Genomic DNA, 18,750 nt, shown 5'->3' with positions numbered 1-18,750 from the left:
TGCAAACACCTAAATTACCTATTATCACAGGTGCTGAATGAAAATAAAACTATTTTTTCTTACCTCTTGCATTCATATTTCTAAAAATGAAGGATCTGTGCCCTTACATTTATTCCTGCTTTATTCCAGGGAAGCTGTGGGATTGGCTCTTTTTTTTTTATTATTCTTAATTTTTTAGATTTTATCTGCAAGCAAATCAGTTGTGTGTGTTTGTATAAGTGAGACTACATCAAATATTACATGACAAGCTTTTTTGTGAATTGACATTAAGAAAATGTGCTCTCTGCTGACTGAAGGGCAAATGGATATGATGTGGGATTTGTTAACTGTTTATTGTTTAATATTTACAGGTTGCTCATATAACAGGACTTCAGCTTGAACTAGGAAAATCTTACACAGTACAATGGAGTCAACAACTGAGTGTCAATGAAAGATTTGACTGTTATCCCAGTCCCAATCCAACACAAGAAAGATGTGAACAACTTGGCTGTGTTTGGGACGTAAGCAAAAATAATTTCTTGAAATTCATGAGACAGAAATGTTTCCAGGATGATAGCTTTCTCTTTATAGTTGTTACAGTGGAAAACAAAAATAGTCCGTCAGATTTGTCAGATTTAAATAAAATGGGGGCGCGGACATCAGCTGTCCTAGCAGATGTTATTTACTTCACTAAAACTAAGGTAGTTGCCAATCATATAAGTTCTTCTGAAGTCTTTCAGAAACCAAGCTAAAATGTGGCATTTTTTGAAAGACAGAAAAAAGTTATATTAGAGTTGTGAAAAAATAGAATAGTATCCTCAGCTACCTCTTCTGTTTCACTGGCACTGTGGCCTGCAAGTTCTATCGCCTTTGTTGCATCTTCATAGTCATTCAAACATACTTTAAGTCAAACTGATTACTCTGGATCTCAGTTTGGGAGAAAATCCTTAAATCAATAAAAATTTTGACTCTTATGTGAACTTAATTGTGTATTCCCGTGTTGAGGGGCTATTTTGAAATCATAATCTCTGACATGCAGTTCTTTAACACAGAGCTTCATTCATTAATATCCCATGGGATATTAATTATCCCATTATTATGTGGGAGCTGTGTGCCCTGGTAGGGTTAAACTTTAAAGGGTCCCTCCAACTAAATTACTCCATGATCCTCTAAATCTAAATTTTACAGCCTGAACATATATCCTAACCATGAAGAACAAAATTTTCTGCTAACTACTCTTGAACCAGCAACAGCTGAAGTGGCTGTTGGACTCTCCTGGTTTTGTTGCACTATTAGGAATATTTTTTTAAATTTTGGACATTTGGAAATGACTGGTTTTGTGAAATCAAACTCTGGTCCTGTTATGAACTGAGTATGTTTTGAATGCTTGCTCAGGTTGAAAGGTGCTTTCATTTTGATGAAAGCAGATGAATAAATATTCATTAACAAAATGCACAAAGCAGACATAGTTTCATGTGAACAACTAGGCAGGATTGATGGCAAATATCCAGAAGTGGAAAGCTAATGCATTAACATTCACCACCCCATCTGACCTCAGAACACCTAGTTTGGGTGTTTATGTTCAACTGTAGCAGGAAACTGAAAGTAATTTTGATCTTGCTGTCAGGAGATCTTTGCTAAATAGGATGCAATTCTCAGTGGATATTTTAAGGGGAATTTGTGTGAATAAACCCAATGGAAAGGTTTCATCTGAATATCCAATGGGTTTTGGGCACACTCCCTTGATGGCAGACAGTGATCAGAGAGCAGTGCGATTAAAAGGGAGGAAGCTTTAGGAATTCTAAGAGGCCACAACTAAGCTATGTTGTGGGATTGAGCTGAAGGTCACAGATACACGGAAGTTAAATTCACCTTCATAGTGCAAGCATTCAGTTTCCTGACTCAACTATTTGTGCAGCCTTCACTGGATTGTTTGTTTATATCTGATTTAGAGTAGAGATAAATGGGTTCTGTTCACTAGTTGAGTAAGCTTTTTCCACAAATTCTACATTTGATAGATATGTGATAAAAATGGAAACTTTGGATTCCATGCTAATAGCTAATACAAAAATACAGCAGGTCAGTGTAGCTCACTAACCTGTAACTTATTTCCATTTGCATCAGGAAACATCAGGCCCGGGTATTCCATCCTGCTATTACAGCTCTGACAATGCTTATTCTGTAGACCAAGTAGAATACACCTCATCAGGTTTGGCAGCCAACCTCATCTTAAACAGTGCCAACACCAAAGCTAATGAGGATTACACTACCCCAATTAGTACACTACGCTTGGAGGTGAAATATCATCTTAACCACATGCTGCAATTTAAGGTAATGTCATTCCAGAATTTCTAAGGGTATGCAATGTCCCGTTGTTAAAAACAGCCTTATTTATAGAAATTATAAGGGCTTTTTCTAGTCAGTTTTATATTACACAGAATGTAGCACCCTTGCCTAGGTATGTTTCTCCTTCTAATCCACTGTTACTGCTCTTAGCTTGCATATTTTTTGTCCTAGAATTTTGTACTCAGTTTTCCAATGAAATTATATGAATCAAAAGTATAATGTCAATGTATATCTAAAATGTCAACCACAAACTCCGGAACTGAAGGCCTTTTATTAATATACAGGTAAATTTATCTATAAACATTATCATTTTCACAGTTGATTTTCAAGTTAATCATTTTACTTCTATTCTAAAATTTTTAATGCACTATTTTTCAGAATATAATTTATTACTGTGAGTGTAATAACACTGAAATAATTGTGAAGCCTTAAAGCAGTCAGGCATAAAAAAACTCCCGTCAGCTTTCAGAATACAGGAAACTTTAAAAAGTATCTCTCAAAGTTGTCTGAAAGATGAATCAGAAAGATATTCACTCTACATACATATATATATTTAAAATACAGGTGCATATTTTAAGTTAACATAAAAAATGGACAATCCATTCCTGATCCAAAATAGGTCCTTTAGGTTCATTTCTTTTTCCCCAAACAAACTACTGTGAATGAACTGGTTAAAGAATACATACTGAAAGAAAACACTCATCTCAGGGTTTTCAACAATTTTCTATCAGATCAGATTTCTATTACTATAGATAAGATTTCAAACAACTCATTCACTGAAATGAATTGACTTTTACTTTATAGATCTATGATTATCAAAATGCACGATATGAGGTTCCAGTACCACTAAATCTCCCAAGCTCCCCAACAAGCACAGATGAGGAACGACTCTATGAAGTATCAGTTCAAAAAAAACCATTTGGTATACAAGTTCGCCGCAGAAGCACGGGAAGAATCATGTAAGCCACAGTAATTTTATTTTATTTCAGCTGGTTTAGTTAGCTCTTTCCAAGCCAAACTATTTCCGTGTGTACTGTGTTCTAAACACCTTAAGACTCGCTCTTGTACTCTTCCCATGAAATGGTTCTGTCTGCCTAATGCCAGATGCTGCTCCAGTGAAGGTTGTTTCACCATTGCATTGTATGAGAACACTGACTAGAATCATAGAATAGAATCATAGAAAGAGTTGGAAAGGACCTTAAGATCATCTAGTTCCAACTCCCCTGCCGTGAGCAGGGACACCTCACATTAAACCATGTCACCCAAGGCTCTGTCCAACCTGGCTTTGAACACTTGCGATGGATGGAGCATTCACAACCTCCCTGGGCAACCCATTCCAGTGCCTCACTACCCTAATAGTAAAGAATTTCTTCCTTATATCCAATCTAAATGTCCCCTGTTTAAATTTTAACCCGTTGCCCCTTGTCCTATCACTACAGTCCCTTATGAAGAGTCCATCCCCAGCATCCCTATAGCCCCCCTTCAGATACTGGAAGGCTGCTTTGAGGTCTCCAAGCAGCCTTCTCTTTTCCAGGCTGAACAGCCCCAGCTTTCTCAACCTATCTTCATATGGGAGGTGCTCCAGTCCTCTGATCATCCTTGTGGCCCTCCCCTGGACTTGTTCCAACAGTTCCATGTCCTTTTTATGTTGAGGACACCAGAACTGCACACATTACTCCAGGTGAGGTCTCACAAGAGCAGAGTAGAGGGGCAGGATCACCTCCTTCGACTTGCTGGTCAACACTCCTTTTGATGCAGCCCAGGATACGGTCGGCTTTCTGGGCTGCAAGCACACACTGAAGCCGGCTCATGTTCATTTTCTCATTGACCAACACCCCCAAGTCCTTCTCTGCAGGGCTGCTCTGAATCTCTTCTTTGCCCAACCTGCAGCTGTGCCTGGGATTACTCTGACCCAGAACTAGGGAGAGTTTGGAGAAAGTGCCCTAAGCAATATCCTGTTTTTTTCTCATAATTATCTGAGGTTTCTCCCTGGTCACTTCTTAGTCTGACACTTGCTAAAAATCCTTTACAACATGATGAAGTATGGAATACAGACAACTCCAAAGTCCATTTCTTCTGCAGTTCCCATTTGTCCGAGAGGCACAACAATTTTCTACACTTCCTAAATATTTCCTCAGGTGACCACACCACTGATCATTAAGGACTGATCGTTTGGTTTTGAGGAATGGTTACAAAAAAGAAAATAAAAATAGTAGTGTCTTAACTAACTTGCAGATGGATTTTGGTAATACGACAGCCAATAAGTCTGATAGGAGCTTCATTGTTTTCCTTGATTAAGATGAATTTGGAGCTAAAAAACAGAACAATGATGTTAGCAGTTGTACGCTTTATGGTTTTTATAAAAAAAAAAAAATAAAAATCTTATGTAATTTTTTTAAAAGTACCCAAAACTTCATTGCAAGCTGAGTTCCTTGATGCAACTTGGTGTGCATGATGCCTGTGTATAATATTTATGTCTGTGAGAGACATGGAGGACTTTGTGTTTCTAAACTGTGCATCAAATTCTTAGACATCCCCATTTCATATGCTTGAAGTTTTCTCCATAGCCATAACAGATTTATTCCACCTTTACGGAAGAAAGAGATTTTTCAGAGAAAAAAAGTAGCCTCAAAAAAGTAACCCAAAAGAAGTGTCAGCTAAACATAGCCCTGAAAACACTGTATTCTTGCTTTTATTTTCTTCTTTCCATATTAGCTGGGATTCACAGCTGCCCACCTTCACATTCAGTGACATGTTCATTCAGATTTCTACTCGTTTACCATCCCAATATATATATGGACTTGGAGAAAATGAGCACACAGCGTTTCGACGTAACACAAGCTGGCACTCCTGGGGAATGTTCACAAGGGATCAGCCTCCTACTGTAAGTGGAAGCAAATGTGGCTTTTGGACCAACGATCCTAATGTGTGGAAGTATCCAGCAGTATTTTAAAGTCTAGTGGATGCCTGCTGGTACTGGACACACATATTTGCTTTGATTATATTTATCATGGCTTATAATTTGGATGGTTTCTCAATTGCAATGGTCTTCTCTAATCATATTCTTTGTGACCTGTGTGTGGAGTCAGATGTCAGAAGACAGCAAATGGCTTAGAAATAATAGCACATTCTTCCTTTTTTATTCTTCTCGGCTAATTATTCTGAAAGGTAGAAATGAGTCAGGAGAACTCCTACTACTTTGGGATTAATTTAGTGTTTACACAGGTAAATCAGAAATCTTGTGTCTATGTGTATACCTGTGTTATTTCCTATGAGGGCATAATGTTTGCAGTTTTGAGGGAATGACCAATGAAACAGCTGAATTTCCAGTTCAGATTTGAATATATTTTTGAGTAAATGAAAGTGAACAGAATGCCACCAGCATCTGCTCCTGGGGAAGGACTTTCTCATTAGCAAGTGTTAAAGGCAGTAATATCTTTGCTTTGCTTTCTGCCTGGTCAATCTGAAGACAACTGACACAAATTGTGAAGTTGAAAGTGATGTTCTGTAGGTATGCTTTGTAGGTGTGTAGGGTTTAAGTATATAATTCTGGAGTTTACTTGTATGTTTGGCAGTCATGTCTCATCTTTTATTAAATTTATTTAATAAGTTAGTGAATGCTTGTGATATTTCCCTGTCAATATGTATTTTATGTTGTTTGCAGTACGAGTTGAATTCTTATGGTCATCATCCATTTTACATGGCTCTTGAAGAAGACAGCAATGCCCATGGAGTTCTATTTCTTAACAGCAATGCAATGGGTAAGAAAAACTTAGATTTATTTTCTCAGTGTGTTTTATTTTTATGATCACTGTTTTGCAACAGTGGCAAGTCCAAGCACCGTTTTTTCCTTTCAATTTCTCCATTTCCAGATGTGACATTACAGCCAACACCTGCCCTGACATACCGTACCATAGGAGGAATCCTTGACTTCTACATGGTTTTGGGCCCAACTCCGGAACTTGTTGTACAGGAGTACACTGCAGTAGGATTTTTACTCTGTTACAAACTAGTGTTTGTTTAATTGGTTGGTTTGGTTTGTTCTACTCATCTCATGCATTCACCACAAATATTCTTTCTTATTTTTAGCTGATTGGACGACCAGTCATGCCACCCTACTGGTCTTTGGGATTCCAGTTGTGCCGCTATGGATACGTGAATGACTCAGAAATTGCCCAGGTGGTGGAGGAAATGAAGGCAGCTAGGATTCCCCATGTAAGCGGTAGCAGTTAACGTATGAACTCATGCCAGAACTTTTGTCTTCTTAGTATTAATAAAGACCATTTAAAAGCACAAAATCAAAGCCCCCCCCCCCCCCCATGGTAGAGTAGAGCAGACTATTTTTATGCCAGAGCTGAACACAGAATCACAGAATAGTTTGGGTTGGAAGGGACCTTCAATGGTCATCCAGTCAAACCCATAGCAACGGTCAGGGACATCTTCATCTAGATCAGGTTTTCCAGAACCACATGCAGTGTGGCCTTGAATGTCTCCAGGGATGGCACATCTACCACCTCACTGGGCAACCTGTGCCCGTGTTTTACCACCCTCATTGTAAAGAATTTTTCCCTCACATCAAGCCTAAATACCCCTTTTTTAGTTTAAAATTATTGCCCTCATACATCTCTGTAAACTCTAAACCATGTTAAATGTAGGCCATAGGCTGCTGTAATTTCTTTATCATTTGTACCAAAGCAGCACCCAGATGCCTTAGTCAGTAATGGGCTCTAGCCCTGCTGCTTATGAAACAGCAATGGTCAACAAGTGAAACAAGCAAGAAAAGAAATGAATCAGCATCATTTCAGTATTATGGTTCTATGATTCTATGGTATATTGCTCTGTGTCTTATCAGCTATGATTTGGCACAGATTGTTGCTGGGAAAGTTGGAATAGCACCTATACCTAACAAAATTATACTGTAAATTGAATATGACTCTTCATTTTAAATGTACTAAACATCACACTTTCAATACAGAGCAGCTGTTTCAACCATTTCCTTACAGATATGGTAGCATATGTACAGTTTGTGTACATACCTGTATGTACAAATCTAGGATGTTTTTCTCTGTCATGTGTTAATTTCTACCCTTAGACTAGATGCAGTAGCAAAGGGTTTATTTTGTACTGGACTTGCTGATAGGGTGTGCAAAATTCATTTAATAGCTTTAGCTTAAAGTTACAGCTGCTACCAATTTTACAGGTCAAAATTTTTCACAGATTTTCAATGAATTTCTAGCCGGCAAAATAGAAAAAATATTTTATTTATTTATTTATTTTTTAACTGCAGGATGTCCAATATGCAGATATTGACTATATGGAAAGGCAACTGGACTTCACCATTGGCACACGCTTTGCTGGATTACCAGCTCTGGTTAACAAAATAAAAGAAGAAGGAATGAGATTTATCATTATCCTGGTCAGTTTTGAGTACTACTTCTAACTTCCAATATATCATTGCAGAATGCAGGATATATTCAACAGCATTTCTAAAATTGTTTTCTGAGCATGCAGGTAAAAGTGTCTTTAATTACAGGATCCAACCATCTCTGGAAATGAAACCAATTATCCTACCTTCTCAAGAGGTGTACAGGATGATGTCTTCATAAAATGGCCCAATACCAATGACATTATATACTCCAAGGTACTGTTCTTAAAAAATGGTGATGGTAGAGGCATGCTGTATCCAAGTAAACAGCATGTCAGCCTAGGCTTCAGTGCTATCCTCAGTGGGAAAGTCTGTTAGTAGCATAATCATGCCTGGATGTAAATGACACATGTAATAAATACTACAAATTGAATTGCCTTCAGTTTGTGTTGTCGTTCACATAGATATCAGGGAAGAATGGTTATATCTGTCTGTTGCTGATGCTCATTCAGTGTGGTTTGATTATTTTATAATAATGTCCTTTGTCACATTAGGTCTGGCCATTTCTTCCTGATGTGGAAGTCAATGAGTCGCTGCCTGAGGAAACCCAAATACAGGTAAATATTGCTATGGCTTTCTTACCGATTCAAATATAGACAGAGCAGCACATGAATTAAGGAAAATAGCAGCAAGCTAGTTGATGAATCTGGTGAGAAAAATAAGGCGCTGAAATTCACTACACTTCCTAACAGAGCCAAAAAACTTAGTGAATAAGTAACTTGTTTTTTTAAACAAATTCCAACATTGTAACAGGACGCTTTCAAACATGTATCTGTTTTGTTTTTCTACTATTTTTACAGCTCTATGGAGCACATGCTGCTTTCCCAGACTTCTTGCGCAATTCCACAGCAGAGTGGTGGAAGAGAGAAATCCTGGAGTTCTACAACAATCCCACCAACCCCTCAAGAAGCATCAAGTTTGATGGCTTGTGGATTGTAAGTGTAGAAATGAATTCAATTTCTGGGTTATTCTTTTTTTCTCTGCCAGACACTAGCAGAGAAATTGCACAGTATATGTACTACCGATGAAGCTCAGAGGGTATCTGGTGTTGAATTGCCATTAGGTAAAATAAAAAAATAATAAGCTGGAGTGAAAGCAATCAGAGCACCAGGCAGAACCTGATCCCTCAACCAAAGGCACCACTTTGGCTCTAGGTTGTACTCTTGCACTGCCTTGGTATGTTGCGACTTTCTTCCTCCACTGCGACACTCATTGCACAGGGGAAACAGGCCAGACTCACAGTTCTTCCCTTGAAACACTTTGTGGCTCCTTGTCCCTGCACCATGCCAGGGACTGTAGTGATAGGACAAGTGGTAATGGGTTTAAACTTAAACAGGGGAAGATCAGGTTAGATATGAGGAAGAAGTTCTTTACTGTGAGGATGGTGAGGCACTGGAACAGGTTGCCCAAAGAAATGGTACATGCTCCATCCCTGGCAGTGTTCAAGGCCAGGCTAGACAGAGCCTCAGGCAAACTGGTCCAGTGTAAGGCATCTCTGCCCATGGCAGAGGGGTTGGATCTAGATGATCTTAAGGTCTTTTCCAACTCTAATTATTCTATGATTCTAAGATTCTGTGATTTTGTCAAGAAAACATGGAACGGCAGACTGAAACTACAGCTGCAAGTGATTCTTCTACAACACTGTTTGTTTGTAATACAGAATTTAGTGTGTTTTGCAGGTTTGAAGCAAATACAATCAAGTTTTGCTCTCTGTTTTTAGGACATGAATGAACCAGCAGCTTTTCTGAATGGTGCCATTGGGGGCTGTAGAAATGAACTCTTAAATATGCCACCATATGTGCCTCGTAAGTCTGATTACTCCTTAAAAGTTTTAGGTCATTACAGTTATTATGTAATTTCTGATATGGTGTATGTGGCATAAATACGTAAAGTTAGGTATATAAGACCACAACCCCTAACTGAAAGTGGTCCTTAAATTCTGAGAGTACGGGTATATTTTAACCCCATCTATTTCAGTGGGAGCTGTAACTGCATGACATTTTTAAAAATAAAGCCATTCTTAGTTGCCTTCATATGGATTCTGATACCTATTTTAGATCTAGGTGCTTTGCTCCAGGCATGGTGAAGAACAGTTCTCTGTTTTGCAGTTTGCTCAGATTAATAATGCAATTAATTAAAAATTTAGAAAATATTCTTGTGTCTCTTCTCATTACCATTCAGCTAGAATAGATAATATATATAATACAGCTAGAACAGATAATTACCGTTATCTATACAAATACTTGAAATACTTAGCATTCTTATCTTGGCTTTACATAAGTACTTGTGTACAGTACCAATCAGTAATTTCTTTATTAATGGTTTATTAACATACTCATGTTGCTTACTCTTGTTTTCAGTTATTATGAATAGTTTCTAAGAAATTGTAAGGAAGTTAATATTCAGACACAGACCATACTCCCTGCCACACCCATTTTCTCTGTATATATGGATGATCTGATGATGCTTACAAAGATATGCAATGTCTTCTGAATTTGAATATACTTTGTACTCTTTGAGCCTCTTTAGTAAGAACATCTGTAACTGAGCTATTAACACTTAGAGAATCAGATGCCTAAATAGGAATGTTAGAAATATTCTATTTTGGAAATGTTATTTTTATAATTATAAATAAATAAATGACAGTGTACATGCCTAAAAGAGACTGAATGGCTATGAAATGATGAAAAAAGGAAAAGTAACTCTAATCATTCATAAACATTTGAATGTTCATTATTAATTGGTTTTGTTCTCCTTCCACTAGATTTGGGATATCGGTCAGATGGGTTAAGTGCCAAAACTCCATGCATGGAAGGTCAACAGTATCTTCCAGATGGTACCCCAGCTAGACACTACGATGTCCACTCTCTTTATGGATGGTCACAAACAAAACCTACCCTAGAGTAAGTGAAGTTTGCATACTTTCTTGTTGTCTCCAAAATGGGTTACACATGAATATTCTGTGTCTATATTCTTCGAGGCAAACTTTCATCAGCTTATTTAACATGCCTGAGAAATCTTTCTTTTCACTCCATTATCTTTGATTCTTCAGTTTAGCTAGAAGTGGACTTTGATGTTCCAAAGTTTAAGCAGCAGTTCTATATCTCTGTCAGCTGGGACTATTTCAGCCCCCTACTGCCCGGTTAGCACAGTGATTTTGCCCATGGTGCAGGCAGGGTAATACGAACCTGAGCTGCTGGAAGGGATGTGCAGAAGAGCAAGTATGTCTGCACAGTTCAAAGCTGAAGCTGTGCTTCTGTTATTTCACTACAATAAATACTTTCTGCAACTGGAGCCAGCTAGAAGAAAAAACCCACACCTGCTCAAGCATGTCTACACCTGCAGCTGCATCACTGACTATCTCAGGACAAGCAGGCAAAGTCTTTGTTTTGAGTCTAGAAGCTTTAAAATCACTGACCCTGAGCAGATGCAGTTTTCAAGGTACATTTTAAAGAGAGTTTACCCAAGTCTGGTACTAAAGAAATTTACTGCTCGCCCAGTTGGGGAGCAGGTTTTGGTATACCTGTTTCAAGGTCTTCATCCTTATAAACATTATGTTGTACAAGCTTAATTACTGACCTGGATTATGAAATAAGATGGTTACAGTGCTGTTTCTCATATAGTTTAATTTGTACCTAATTACTCACTATCGAGTGTTTCCATATCTCAACACATTCAAACACAATGTGTCTTCTTTTCATCAGAGGTTTCTATTATGAGGCAGCCACCAACGCTAAGCCAGGGCAATGCTCTGCATTGTAAATGGAAGCAATCAATCCAAAGGCTCTGCTCTGGTATTCATTCACAAGGCAGAATGGAGAACAGGTCTGAACATCTTGATCAGGTCTTGGGAACAGTAATTACTCCAGGATAGTCTCACACCATTATCATAATTAAAATATAAAATGCTTCCTGTTTTTAGGTTTGGCTGGCATGACCTGGTTTACTTCTAGCACTGCCACTGTTTTCACCTTACACTGTACATCCAGTGAGGAAAAATGAATATAACTTTTTAAGAATGGCTTGATTATGGCCTCTATTTAAAACAAATTGAGTCGTAGTGAAAGGGGAAAACAGTGTCTTTTAAATTGGAAACTGTGTGCATAAAGCTTGACTTTTAAGAATTTATTTTCTCAGTTCCAAGTCAAATCTCATTATCTGTTCCTTTCTGAATAGTACCCCAGCCTGCTACAGATAACATTTGATCTAATGATAATATATCTGCTGTTTCATCTCCAATTCAATGAGTAAGCAAGGAACAGTGTTTCTGTAGAGGGCTTAGCAACTTTATAGACCTTGCTACCTTTAATATCACCAAAAAGAAATAAAATATTAAGGCTGCTTGAATTTTTGTCTGAGTGGATGTTATACTTGGCAGCACGAGATTGCAATGCTGCCAGTCAAGGCAGAAGTGAAACTGCTGACAGGACAAGAAGGAATATCTGATACTTCTGCTGTCAGCCAAATCACATGCAATTTGGGCATTGTAAGTAAACAATAATTTGACAGTAACAGGAATATTACCAGCATTTCTCTGTATTAAGTATGAACACAAATGTAGTGAAATATGTCCTTCTGTTTTGAAAGGTACCATAAGAGAAACTATTATAACTTACACACCTTTTACAGATATTATCACACTTGAAATTTAAAGAAAATGTTATCTGCAAAAAAAATAATATATATCAGTTTCCACTTTATTCTTTGGTAGTAACTGAAGGAGTACTTGTGCAACAGAAGATATGTAATTGCTTTTCATGTATACAGCTTTGGCTCACCCCTGGATCACAGAGTTGGCACCTTGAGTCAGCAAAACACTCAGGCCATACTCATTCTTGAGCAGTTCTGTGTATCATATACACTTCCTTTACGTTTGAAATTTTATCTGCAATTTCCAAAGCATTGTTGAAGTAGGGTAGACTAAGCAGAGGCTGAAAATGTTGGATAGCATGTTACAAAGAAATAAAAAGATACTAGGAAACTTACAGTTTGTCTTGGAAGAAATAATTACAGCACATTAGTCTAGTTCAATTACTATGGTAATTAAAGTGACTTGTGTATTTTTTCTGTAATTATAGTGTCACTAAAGCTGCAAATCCAGTAGAAAAATAAATAAATAGTGCATTATTGAAGCAGCTGTTTAGACAATTATTGTGGAGTTAGCATTGGAAAGCAGTGTGATTTAATCAGTGAAGTTTCTGATTAGTACTGTGGTTTAGTACTTTGCTGTAATGATTCACAGGGTGTGAATGGCTGCAAAGGAGCTGTTCTAAGAAAGTGGAGCAGTAATGCATCCATGCTGGGCACACAGCATAGACCAGCAGCATACACTATAGAGAAAGGTGTTCATATCCTCAGCTGAGAAACCAGGAATCATAAATTCCCCTGAACTCAACAATTTTAATTTTCTTTTTTCCTGCTTTAAGCTTACTTGTTTGCAGGTACTTTGAGGCAATGACCAAGGTTTTATTTAAGGAAATTAAATAAAATATTTAATTTCCTTAAATAAAGTTTTTATGTATTTGAGGAATGAGGTTACTTAGTTAATTTGTTCTCCATCCAGCTCATTCACACCCACACCTCCCAGACCTCAAGGGCTCTTCTGAGTCATCAGCCTGTCACAGTCTCCTCTCCCTGTAGCAATGATCCTTAGGAAGGCCATAGCAGTTTAGCGCCAGAACATCAGAAATGCATGACAACACTTTCCTGGTGCTAGCTATTTTTTATACCCCAAACCATAGTGCTTACATGTTTCCCACCCTGTAGGGATTTGGCTCTAATTTGGGAAATAAAAATAAGTCCCACCATCCTCAAAAGTTAATTAACCTCTGGTTGACATCCCTTCTGCTTATGAGGAAGACAAATGTGATCACACCAAGAGGTTAGCTAATGCTAAGGTAGTCACACACATTGGTGTCACTCCTTCACTCTAATACCTGTTACTTGCCACAAGAAGAAAACAGCTGGTTTAGTATGTTGCTTCCAGACAAATCCATGTTGGTCATTCCATATTGATATCATGTCATCTTGGTATTTCTGAAGTTATTACAGATCCATTACTTGTTCTAATATTTTTTTTTGGCAACAGGAGTTACACTGGCAGGTCCAATAGCTCTGGCACCTCTATTTTGCCCCTTCTGATATTTTTTATATGATTTTTGTTGAATTATTTTTAACTGCTGCTGCAAGTTTTCAGGTATGCTAAGAAAGGAATGAGGTGCCCTGGAACACACCATGGAGACCTTAGATGGAGACCTTAGAGAAAGTGCAAGTTGGGCTACATCCACAAGTTGTGGTTGCTTCACCCCTGGAAGCATTCAAAGCCATTTTTGACAGGGCTTTGATCAACCTGGTCTGGTGGAGGGTGTTCTTGCCCATGGCAAGGGGTTGAAACTAGATGATCTTTTCCCTTCTAACCCAAAACATTCAATAGTTTTATGATTTTAACATGTCCTTGCCTGCCTGTTCTTTTTCCAGTTACAGGTTGGCTGACACTGCTGAGCTACTATCGATACGTGAATCACAGTAAATTGCCATAAAAAGCACATCTGCATTGGATGTATGCATATTCATGCATACAGCAATGCCCTCCTTTGCTATGAAAATATAAGCCCTTTAATTTCAGAGAACCTGGTATAATAAATTCCCATGTAATATTTCTCATGTAATTTGTTTTTTGCTCTATTTTCAATGTCAGAGGTTTGCAGGATGCCACCAAGGAGCGTGGGATCGTTGTCACCCGTTCCACGTATCCCAGCAGTGGAAGATGGGCAGGACACTGGTTAGGTGATAACACTGCAGCTTGGGATCAGCTAACTGCATCTATTATTGGTATGAGAAAGAAATGTATCTGTATTCAATTTACTGTATGCAGTTACTTCTTCTGCTTCAGCTGCTTGCTTCTGGTATTCATGTGGTTTTATCTCATGTAAGCAATTTAACTGAGGAACCATAATAAGTGGTCAATACCTTTTTTAACTTCTTTAGTTCTGCACCAGGTGCTAGGAACTCTTTTATTCCCTTGGGATCAACCAACTTTGTGCCCTGTGACCTGCCCTCATTTCTTTCTTTGCTCCTGACCAATCAGCTCCCATCACTCTGTAGCAGAAAAACATGGCAGACTTGGGGTTTTTTATTTTCATTCACCATTACAATAAGTATTATCTATGTAAGCATTAGCATACCAAAGGGGGAAAAAAAACCCGCAAAACAACAGCCAGTAATATTGAATTATTTTTCCTTTCAGGTATGATGGATTTCAGTCTCTTTGGAATATCTTATGTAAGCTAATGATTTATTACCTTATTATCTTGATGCTGTACATAATTTTATTTTATCCCAATTGGGTCATTTTGAAACTTTCAGACAGGAGCTGATATCTGTGGCTTCTTCAAAGACTCAGAGTATGAGCTGTGTATTCGCTGGATGGAACTAGGTGCATTTTACCCATATTCAAGGAATCACAACCAGAAAGGAACAAGGGTGAGTCACAAGTTTTTAACAGTTGTTAACTGCTGGGCCTTTGCAACACAATATAGAGACCAGCCAGAACATCGTACAAGCTCACCTGGCTCAAAAAATTACATTCCAAGCAAAATGGACACAAAAAGATGTTTGGCTCTTTATCAAATAAAAATTGTCTTTTTTTATATGCTAGCTTGCCTATAAGGCTCCCCCTCACCTGGGAGGCTTTATGCTGCTCTGGGATTTGGACCGCTTGCAGGAAGCATATTCTAAGTTTGCTTTGACTGACTCCCACTCCTACGTATTTTTCCCTGTGCATCATTTTTATTTAAACACGCTACGCTGGCAAGACTAAAATAGAGCGCTTTGGTGGCAAATGCACTTAAAGGAGCAAAGCTGACCTTAGTGCTCTCAGCCCTAATTGACCATAATTATACATCAAATGAGAAAACGGAACAGTGTAATCAGATTTTGGAGTAAGACTCGGCAATTTCTGTACTCTGCACATATGCCACCATCAGATATTGTATTTCTTTTAAGAGGAAAGTAATTGCCTAAATGTCGGTCTGTGCTGGCTAAGGACTATATTCTAGAAAGCTGTAAAACAAGATAACTGGAAAAATAAAAAAAAATGGGAACAGCACTTCGTTCCAGTTAAAGCTCCAGGTCTAGCAGAGTAGAGCTATTTATATAGCATATATCTGATGGATTAAAGTCTCCTTTTCAGAAACTGTGTGCTTTATCTTGCAGCGGCATACCTTTCGATAGGTCTTTTAATGCCTTTAAAAAAATGCAGATTCAGGGTTATCATGTTGCTTCCAGTCTTGCCCAATTTGCCAAGGTATTCTTCAATACATTTAATAGAGATTGGAAGTGCTCCCTGACATCAGTTGTTAGTGCTTCACTCTCTGCTTGCAAGTCCTGAGTGCTGCCCTGCAGAAAAGAGGGATAATAAATTATGTACACTAGGATGTGTCATGCCTTTGGGACACTTTGCATTAAGCAGTTTTTATAGTACTCCCCGCAGGTTTTTCTCACCTTTTCCCTTTTCAGTTCCCCTCTTAGGGCTGACAGTGGTACCTGCTGGTTTTAGTGTCACTTACTTCTTAATTGAAGCATAAATAAATGAAGGTGCTCTAATTTGGCTGAGAAATTTCCTTGTCTTTCTCTTGCTTTGTTGATTTTGGGTGGTCTGGGGTTTTTGTAGCTTTTCTGAGCAAAACCCAGCTGGACTAACGAAAGTCTCTTTCAGAGGCAAGATCCTGCTTCCTGGAATGCAACATTTGAGGAGATTTCCAGGAATGTGTTGAATATAAGATACACCTTGCTACCTTATTTCTACACTTTAATGTATGAAGCCCATGCCCATGGCAGCACTGTGATCCGCCCCATGCTCCATGAGTAAGTGGGACTCCTATACTCTTCTTATCAGGAATTTCCACTGAAAATTTTGTAGTTATGATCCTCATAGTTACAGCAATTATTATTCAAAAAAAAAAAACAAACAACAAAACAACCACAAGGTTGAGTATGAGCTTTCAATAGCAAGCCTGACTCAATTAGCACTAGTTCTTCATTTTTCAAAACTGAATATCTTATTTTCTGGGAGTAAAATTCAAATTTTAGATCTCACCTTTAACCTCTTCTGGGGCAAGGAACAGAATGCCAAGTGTATGTAGAATAAAAAAATAAAAAAATATAAAAAAGCAAAAAATTGCTGGATAAAAACTTTTGGGAAAAGATACAATTCTGCCATAAATCATGAGAGTTTTGCAGGGGAAAAAAAAAACTGGCTTTTTTGTTATGTCCAAGCTTATATACCTGATTTTTTTTTATTTATTAATGTTGTTAGACACAGAAGCTTTCTTTGCTCCTTGTCAGGTGGGTCAGTACCTGCAAAAACCTTTCTTCTGTTGTGGAGTTAGATGTGCTCTTCATCTATACACGTCTTGTCTGAGGAACACTGAGCTGTTCACATGTGTTGACTTCCTCTTTTCAAAGCAATTGCTTAAGAAAAAAGTAGCACAAGTTAGAAAGTGGTTCCCAGTCTGTCCAGTACCTAATCTTACTATTGCTAAAACTGGCCAGGCACAACAGACCTTCTGAGTTTTGTGATCTAAATACACTGAATAGCTGTGGCAAAGAAATGGAAAAAGAAATCTAATAGCTTGTATTTCTCTAATGAGTTTCACATTAGGATCTTTGTGTATTCCTGGCAAGCATTAACTGATTTATGAATAGTAGAATAAAGATGAGGAAATATTAGGTACTAGGAACAGTACATTCAAATGCTGACAATAGTTTTTTAAAAAGGAACACTTTGGAAAAGTTCAGCATGCAATGTTTAATCATTATTCTGTTAACTTGAAGGTTTGTAGAAGACAGAACAACCTGGGAAATATACGAGCAGTTCCTTTGGGGACCTGCACTGCTCATCAGTCCTGTGATGCAACAGGTACATTTTTAAGAACTTAAGAAAATACTAATGTCACTTTAGCTTTCACTTTTCACTGTCACTTCATTTTTTTCATTTAAGGTACCTAAACCAAGTATTCTTAATTCCAGAATGCTGTAACAGTGAACGCTTACTTACCCAATGCCCGCTGGTATGATTACCACACAGTAAGTAATTTTAAAAACTGTATTTTATATGTCTTCTTCACAATGCTGCTTAGACAGCAGAAAGGGTGTTCTGAGAGTAGTGGTGAGGTGTGAACCCCTGCCCACCCTTTTACAAACTTCCATTCAGTATTTCTTCTTAGCAATGTAACAGCTACTTAGCTAATAAAAAGAAAAGCAACCTTGATTCCTGTAATTATTATCCCACACTAATATATAATAACATGACTACAGCTAGAGTAAATTAATTTGAGGTACTTCTGTTGACTTTTTTAAGCCTCAAATAATGTACATAATGACTTTGTAAGGAATACTGGAATGGAGAAACACAAAACACATTTAGCTGCATCACCTTTCACAGAAAATAAGAAAAGATTTGGTAATTGGAAGAGCAGGCATCACAGGTCATTTCACTAATCACAAGTTTGTGTTTCACCAGACTGGCCTCTTTAGTTCGGCTACTGTGACCTATACTCAAGGCAATCTTTTATAGATCCTGCATTTCAGTTTCCCTTATAAGCATTTGGTAGTTACTTCTGCAGTAGAAAGTCCTATTTCATCAGGCTAGCAAAACATGACAATTTCATTATAAAAAAACAAACCCAAACAAACCAGTAAAGTGGGAGCAACTCAGTAGAGGATTTTTAAAATCTTTTGTACATAGGATGAAGATATTGGCATTAGGGGACAGTTCAGTCTTTTACCATCTCCTTTGGAGCATATCAATCTGCATATCCGGGGTGGATACATCCTTGCTTGGCAAAAGCCTGCTAATACAACTTTTTACAGGTAAGATTGACTGAAATTTAAAATTTAGTTTTGCACAAATACAAATAGATAAAATACTATCAGTCCTCAGAGAAGATACAGGTATAATGGCACTGGAGCTTTATGGCCGGCTTTTCTTTCCTCCTGAT

General features: G+C 37.9%; 1 protein-coding gene across 2 annotated transcripts in view; it reads left to right on the top strand.

Moving 5' to 3' along the window:
* Positions 1 to 18,750, top strand: part of SI (sucrase-isomaltase) — a 43,657-nt gene that overhangs the window by 20,201 nt on the left and 4,706 nt on the right. For both annotated transcript variants that reach the window (XM_062603009.1, XM_062603010.1), the window contains 20 exons: positions 351 to 500; positions 2,104 to 2,310; positions 3,130 to 3,284; positions 5,041 to 5,209; positions 5,990 to 6,086; positions 6,198 to 6,310; positions 6,415 to 6,540; positions 7,613 to 7,741; positions 7,859 to 7,966; positions 8,245 to 8,307; positions 8,551 to 8,685; positions 9,471 to 9,555; positions 10,515 to 10,653; positions 14,448 to 14,581; positions 14,997 to 15,031; positions 15,116 to 15,232; positions 16,467 to 16,615; positions 17,585 to 17,669; positions 17,780 to 17,836; positions 18,498 to 18,622. In XM_062603009.1, coding sequence (XP_062458993.1) covers positions 351 to 500; positions 2,104 to 2,310; positions 3,130 to 3,284; positions 5,041 to 5,209; positions 5,990 to 6,086; positions 6,198 to 6,310; positions 6,415 to 6,540; positions 7,613 to 7,741; positions 7,859 to 7,966; positions 8,245 to 8,307; positions 8,551 to 8,685; positions 9,471 to 9,555; positions 10,515 to 10,653; positions 14,448 to 14,581; positions 14,997 to 15,031; positions 15,116 to 15,232; positions 16,467 to 16,615; positions 17,585 to 17,669; positions 17,780 to 17,836; positions 18,498 to 18,622 — 2,378 coding nt within the window. The remainder of the gene's footprint in view (positions 1 to 350; positions 501 to 2,103; positions 2,311 to 3,129; positions 3,285 to 5,040; positions 5,210 to 5,989; positions 6,087 to 6,197; positions 6,311 to 6,414; positions 6,541 to 7,612; positions 7,742 to 7,858; positions 7,967 to 8,244; positions 8,308 to 8,550; positions 8,686 to 9,470; positions 9,556 to 10,514; positions 10,654 to 14,447; positions 14,582 to 14,996; positions 15,032 to 15,115; positions 15,233 to 16,466; positions 16,616 to 17,584; positions 17,670 to 17,779; positions 17,837 to 18,497; positions 18,623 to 18,750) is intronic.

This window comes from Pezoporus occidentalis, unplaced genomic scaffold, assembly GCF_034315485.1.
Source record: "Pezoporus occidentalis ecotype Australia unplaced genomic scaffold, CSIRO_AGI_Poc_V1 ctg8, whole genome shotgun sequence".
In the NCBI taxonomy this organism is placed as follows: Eukaryota; Metazoa; Chordata; class Aves; order Psittaciformes; family Psittacidae; genus Pezoporus; species Pezoporus occidentalis.
This window is presented reverse-complemented; position numbering and strand designations above follow the sequence as displayed.